Raw genomic sequence first — 7,152 nt, 5'->3', positions numbered from 1 at the left:
GTGACAGGAAGTGGGCTGGATCAGCTGTTCGCTCAGGTGGAAGATGCCGCCAAGGAGTACGAGAGGTGAGCTGTTGGATCAGTTTTACTCTCAGGTCAGAGGTCGGTCAGTAACTGAACGTTTGGTCTCTTCAGGGATTATCGGCCTGAATATGAGCGACTCCACAGACAGCTGGTGAGTTTTTATTTTTCTTTGTTCGGGTTTGTATCTGTCTTTATGCAGCCTCTCTTTGAGAAGAGTTTTAGGCGTAGTAACCGTGTCAGATGTGACTTCCTGTTCACCAGGCAGAGGCTCAGAGCAGGAAGCAGCAGGAGCAGATGGAGCGACTCAGGAAAGACCTGGGGGCTGTGCACATGACCCCGCCTTCAGCCTCAGGTAAAGATTAAAAACACTCCTCCTCCTCCTCCTGCTGCAGTAGAAGCACAACTTCTTGTTGGGACCAGCTCAACAGCTTCCTGTTTCAGGGGAAGTGGACGTGGCAGGACCCAGTGAGCTCATCGTAACGAGCAGCAACCCCGGCGAGGACGAGGAGGTGGACAGCGACACCGACGACATCGACCACAGTGGTGAGAAAACAAACAAACAGAAACTGACAACTTCAGTGGACTTCTTCACTTTTATCTGTTCTAGTTTAGTTGAATTACAGCATTAAATATGTTTAACATGTTTTCGAATTTTCAGCAAAAATATCAAATTTTCAAAGTGAACTTCTATCAACATAAACATTAGTTTTAATTCTGTAATTGTGTTACTAAGTACCTGATGATGGAAGTTTTGTTTTAAAAAATAATTGCTAAAATGTGTTAACCTTGAAGTTAGAATCATCTGCTGGAGGTCTCTGGATAATTCGTTATGTTTCTTTACGTCTTGGAATGAAACAATCTTACCACTAAAAGAAGTATATTTCTTTAAACAAAGGAGTATCTCTGTTTAAGTTTAGAGTTTTGTTTTTCCTCAAACCCTCACCTCTCTGTGAAGGACTCAGTTTTAGTTCATCATAAATATCAGCTGTATAATAAACTGTATTATTCTACCATTAAAAACAGGTCATTTATTGTATTTATTGTAACGTATGGAGTGGTATGATGGTCAAAATTAAGACTACTGTGCAACCAGCAGTTGCTACATCCTTGTAGCAGGAGGCTATATCTCTTCATAAACCAGCTATTGATCTGATTAATGATAGGCTGGCACCGATAACTGAGAGGCCAGAGCTGGCAAATGAGAAGGCGACTGTTTATTTGTGTTAGCATCAGAGAGGCTAGCGACTAGCATGGATAAGCTGGCATTAGCATCAGAGAGGCTAGCGACTAGCATGGATAAGCTGGTGTTAGCATCAGAGAGGCTAGCGACTAGCATGGATAAGCTGGCATTAGCATCAGAGAGGCTAGCAACTAGCATGGATAAACTGGTGTTAGCATTGGAGAGGCTAGCAACTAGCATGGAGAAGCTGGTGTTAGCACTAGAGAGGCTAGCAACTAGCATGCCTAGGCTACTCACTTTATTATACACACACCTTTTTGAATAAACAAAAATTTCTCAACAAAAAACCTATAAGTGACACCAGCTTACCCAAGCTAGCCGCTAGCCTCTCTGATGCTAACACAAATGAATAGTCTCCTTCTCATTTGCCAGCACCGGCCTCTCAGTTAGTGGNGTGTTAGCATCAGAGAGGCTAGCGACTAGCATGGATAAGCTGGCATTAGCATCAGAGAGGCTAGCGACTAGCATGGATAAGCTGGCATAAGTATCAGAGAGGCTAGTGACTAGCATGGATAAGCTGGCATTAGTATTGGAGAAGCTAGCGACTGGCATGGATAAGCTGGCGTTAGTATCGGAGAGGTTAGCAACTAGCCTGGAAAAGCTGGCGTTAGCAGCGGAGAGGCTAGTGACTAGCATGGATAAGCTGGCATTAGTATCGGAGAGGCTAGCGACTAGCATGGATAAGCTGGCATTAGCATCAGAGAAGGTAGCGACTAGCATGGATAAGCTGGCATTAGTATCGGAGAGGCTAGTGACTGGCATGGATAAGCTAGCCTTAGCATTGGAGAGGCTAGAGACTAGCATGTATAAACTGGCGTTAGTATCGGAGAGGCTAGCAACTAGCCTGGAAAAGCTGGCGTTAGCAGCGGAGAGGCTAGTGACTAGCATGGATAAGCTAGCCTTAGCATTGTAGAGGCTAGTGACTAGCATGGATAAACTGCTTTTGGCATTTTAGAGGCTAGTGACTAGCATGGATAAGCTGGTGTTAGCWTYRGAGAGGCTAGTGACTAGCATGGATAAGCTGGTGTTTAAGTACCAAAAATTTAATGCTTACAAACTCAACAAATAAGATCATGATTAAAATTCTGTCCATATTTGAGCAGCTTAGACTAAACAGGATGGAAGAGTTTGGATGCGTTGTGGACAAACAGTATGTGAAACATCTGTTCACTTCCTGAAAAACAAAATGTTTTGATTTTCAGCGACTGAGGAGAGCAAAGAGAACGTCTCCTTCGGAAACTTCCTGAAGGAAAGAAAGGAAATGGTTCGGCTGCGAAACAGGAAGTGTGTGATTCCTGACGTGCCCTGACCCTTGACCTGGGACCCCCCCATTGTTTGAACACAGACTATCACCTGGATTTGATCTGGTCCTTTCCCAGTGACCACAATCACGTGACCTTTGACCCCAGTGGTTCAGAGCAGCTGGCCGGCTGCTTCACCTCACAGAAAATGTTTTTACATCAAGCCTGGTTTTTATTATGTTGTTTGTTTAAGATCTGTTGTGTAAAATAAAAGTGAGATTTAAGTTCTGAACTAGTTGCAGCTTTTTGTTTTACTGTTTTCTTTTTCTTTGAGAAATCTGCAGGCAGGAATAAAGCTGGAAGAAAATCTGCAGTTAAATTTATTTAGAAATATCCTGTCAGACAGAAGAAAGCTGAAATATTTCAGATTTTGTCTCAACTTCATTTAATTATGTCCATTATTGTGTCTCAATATATTCTGAGAAATATTTTCAGTGGACCAATCTCAAAATGTTTTCTCTCAAACATCTTGGAGAAAATGATTTTTCATTCAATAAATGCCTTCATGAAGGTCTTCCAATCTTATTTTTTTATTTAGATAGCTCTGAAATTTCTTTCGTAAATGTTTGTAATAGTTTTCTCAGCTAATAACTCTGGCTGCTTCGTGATTCTCGTAGTTTTTGATTTAACCACAGCTTTTAAAACTGTTGATCGTTGTTTTTATATTTCTTGTTTAGAACACTGGGTTGGGATTACTGATGAAGTGTTTGATCAGTTCCATTTAAACTTAAGTGATGGAAGCTTCTGTGTTAATGTTGAAAGTTTTAGTCTGATTTAGCACATTGTTCCTGTGGTGTTCCTCAGGGCTCTATTCTTGGACCTTTCCTATTTTTATTATAATTTGGTGTTTAATCTGAGAAAACATGGCATCTCCTTCCATTCCTATACTAATCTCTACCTGACTTACCTGCTTCTAAAGACAAATAATGTTTGCTCCGTCCAGCCTCTACTAAATTGACTTGATGACATCAAGGCTTGGATGGTGTTGAACTTTTTAAGCTTAAAAAGAAAAAAACTGAGGTTCCCTCAGACAACCCTCTTGCCAACCTTGGCTCTTTGGATCTGTATCTTCTAAATCTTATAAAAATAGTTTTTCTGACATTTTTCAATAGTTTTGAGTGTGGATTTTGTTTTTTCTTGAGAAATTCTTCAGTGTTTGTTTAAAATTTATGTTAAAGTTTCTGCTTTTGTCTAAACTGAAACCATGAGTCCAAGGCTCTGCATGTGGAAGTCAATATTAAATGTGATGTGTATTATAAGATTTGTAAATAACAGATATTATTCTAGCCAGGCTTAAGTTTGTTGCTAACTCAGTTTAGTTGATGCAAAAGCTAAACTGCTCAGCAGAACATTAGCTCTGCTATTAGCATGTTAGCAGAGGAACATACCTGTGCCCACCATGGCCTGCTCCCAGTGTATTTTTCATCATAGCTGTTTGCTATAAGAAAAGTCCTGTTGTAAGTCTTTTATTTACTGTACTTTTTAAAAAAACACTCAAAATGCAGGACATTTACTCACTTTTTCATTAACCTACAAATGTAGGGTGGTAAAAAAGTGTCAAAAATACAACACTTGTGATGTCACCAATCAGTCATGTTATTCTTTTCTGTTAATTTCAGTATTTGGATGTTTTCACAGTTTGCTTTACTGCACAGGTCTCCAACCCTGTTCCTGTTGATCCACTGTCCTGTTTTAACGTTTCCCTGCTAAACTCTGACATTCTGAGCAGGTAGATTAATTTAAATCAGGTGTGCAGAGAAGCAGGGAAACGGCTGCAACATGAAGGACAGTGGGTCACGAGGAACAGGGTTGAAGACCTCTGTTTTAAGTTAGATTTTTTTTAATTTTGCATCCGCCTTGTTTTAAACAGTTTCACTGTGTTTTTATGATCCACTGTAGTAGTTTATGTAGTTTACCTTGCCATAGTTCAGGAATCTTAGATGAATGAGATGTTCTTGACAGACGTTAAGTTAAATGGTCTAGATTAGAGCTTCATCCTACATGGATTAGTCATTTGTGTGAAAGCAGCTTTCTAAGTTTGACAGAGCAGAGGCTGAGTCAGTCAACCACGCAGCCCGATCTCAGGCAGTGAGTGGGTGACAGCAGCGTGGTGGCAGATGGCTGCAGGCGGACAAGTTGCTTTCATTCACAGTTTAAACCTGAATGAAGCGGCTCGTGACAGAAAAATGTCAATAAATTTAGAACCAGTGGCTGACAATCACTCGCTTTGTTCCTTCACACTTCAAGATGTGTTTAAAAAATATGAAAAAACCTGAACTTTGTTTTTCAGAAAACTTCATGTTTCATGTTAGATCACAGCGGTGGTCTCTATTGAACCCGTCTGGTTTAAATAAACAAGTTATTAAAAAGTTTCTGCTAAACTTAATGAGATAATTCAGTTGTTCTAATCCAGTGTGCTGCAGAGTCTAAATCCTGCAAACCATCACTGGATCATTAGCAGGATTTACAGTGAAATGTAACTTTGAAACACTGAAACAGTGGAAATATTTGAGGATTTTATTCACTACAAATGTCCAAATGTTTAAAAAGCTTGCTTTGCAAAGTCTTCTGCAGTTTACTACACAAAGGTGAAGCAGGACACTGTGGGCTTTAAGGTTATATTTAGTTTTATTAAGATGCCCTAACAAACAGTAACTGAGCTCTATCTGGTATTTCCTGCATAGAAACAGCGTTTCAACTCATCATAAACACTGAAATGTACTACGTGTACGACTGACTACATGTGAAATACATAATACAGCAATACTATTAAAAGTAAAAGAGAGTTTAACTCACTGATGAGTTACTGTTGTCTTAAATTCTGAACACTCCCACTTTCCAACAAGGAATTCCCACTGGAGGGGCGTTCCAGTTTATATTTACGACTTGTAAGTGGTAAGCAGTTCCACCTAATGGTGGGATGCTGTCATTTCCTTGGTAAAATAATCAACATGCATTCTGGGAAATGTAGCTGATGGTTAATGCTGGCTTTAAAGCAGCTTATTTTGAAACGAAAATACATCTTTGAAGGTCTTGCAGGCCTCATAAAATGCTGTGGGGGGCCACATTTGGCCTCTGGGCCATGAGTTTGACACATGGTAGGGTTATGGTCAGAACTCCTGCCAAGGGGCTCTTACCATCAGGATGGCCCACACCTGGTACCACCATGGGATAGTGACCCGCAGTCCATGCTGCCCAACAAGGATACCCAACCAAGACCACCCCCAACTACAACCTCCACAGGTGACCAGATCCCAGGTACCCACTCTTAAACCCCTGCCTAAAGTTTCATAGAGTAGATAGTACAAACCTTCATGGTCCTGGTGGTCCAACAGACATAATTTATGGTCCTTATGGTCCAACAGACACAATTTATGGTCCTGGTGGTCCAACAGACAGAATTTATGGTCCTGGTGGTCCAACAGACAGAATTTATATGGTCCTGGTGGTCCAACAGACAGAATTTATATGGTCCTGGTGGTCCAACAGACAGAATTTATATGGTACTGGTGGTCCAACAGACATAATTTATGGTCCTGGTGGTCCAACAGGCAGAATTTATATGGTCCTGGTGGTCCAACAGACATAATTTATGGTCCTGGTGGTCCAACAGGCAGAATTTATGGTCCTGGTGGTCCAACAGACAGAATTTATGGTCCTGGTGGTCCATGAAAAGAACCAGAGGAGAGGAACCTGCCAGTTCCCTATCAGTCATGCTAGTGTACCTCCTCCCCAAAGCTCAAGGCCCAGATCGTCACTACCAGTAAAACCAAACCTAACCTAACCAGCCCCAGTTCATAACTAACTCTAACCCACCATGTTTCACCATTAGGACCAGTCTTTGGTCCCTAAAATGACTTCTGGTCCTGACTAAGTGTTTATACTAGAAATGATCCTAAAACGTATAACAAACAATAAACAGGTAGAAACTCCAGAGGATTTGGGTTTGGACTGCAGGTGTTGGTCAGAAGGTGGTGCTACTGGGCCTGTTCAGAACCTCTTCCCCCTCCTGCAGCAATAAGTGAGTCACTTCTGTTGAGTGGGTCTAAGACACGAGCAGAACCACAGACGGTCACGGCTCCTCACAGACACACAGTGGGACCCCTGCCCCAGGTTCTGCTGCTACATCAGCTTCAGAAACAGCATTTCTGAGCATTCTGAAGGGATTCCCAGCATCATGGATCAGAACCAGGGGTCACAGGAGGCAGGTTACACCCTGGGCGGGTCGCAAGATCATCACCTTTATAAACAAGACAAACCATCATTTACACTTTCATTTAAAGGAAGGACCAGTTACTGCCTACGCAGAGCACCCAGAGAAATCACAGTGTGAAGAGCTCCAAACAGAAAGGCTCTGAGTGGGAAGAGAACCGACAACCTTCTACTGTGAGACGACAGCTCAAACCCCTGCTTCACTGCGTCACATAACATGTCCTGTCCTGTTGTCTTATTTCACTCTGTTCTGTTTTACTCTCTACAACACTTTGTTTCAAATTTAAAAATGATGTTGGGGTTTCTGCTGCATACCACACACACACACACACACACACACACACACACACACACACACACACACACACACACACAC

The 7,152-nt window shown here is 41.7% G+C and overlaps 2 protein-coding genes across 3 annotated transcripts in view; both read left to right on the top strand.

Annotated features, from left to right (window-relative positions):
- gpn1 (GPN-loop GTPase 1) overlaps positions 1-3,084 on the top strand; it is a gene marked incomplete at its 5' end in the record, with an annotated part of 11,984 nt that extends 8,900 nt beyond the window's left edge. The window contains 1 exon segment of the mRNA XM_014026936.1: positions 2,466-3,084. Coding sequence (XP_013882390.1) covers positions 2,466-2,572 — 107 coding nt within the window.
- Positions 3,085-6,648: 3,564 nt separating this feature from the next.
- Positions 6,649-7,152, top strand: part of LOC106531160 (stathmin-4) — an 8,103-nt gene continuing 7,599 nt past the window's right edge. The window contains exon 1 of one of the 2 annotated variants that reach the window (XM_014026942.1): positions 6,649-6,950. The gene's annotated coding sequence lies outside the window, so the exon portion shown is untranslated. The remainder of the gene's footprint in view (positions 6,951-7,152) is intronic. The other variant, XM_014026941.1, reaches the window with a different exon arrangement.

This window comes from Austrofundulus limnaeus, unplaced genomic scaffold (genome assembly GCF_001266775.1).
Source record: "Austrofundulus limnaeus strain Quisiro unplaced genomic scaffold, Austrofundulus_limnaeus-1.0 Scaffold602, whole genome shotgun sequence".
In the NCBI taxonomy this organism is placed as follows: Eukaryota; Metazoa; Chordata; class Actinopteri; order Cyprinodontiformes; family Rivulidae; genus Austrofundulus; species Austrofundulus limnaeus.
The sequence above is the reverse complement of the archived record's forward strand: the minus strand, read 5'-3'. Positions and strand labels throughout refer to the sequence as shown.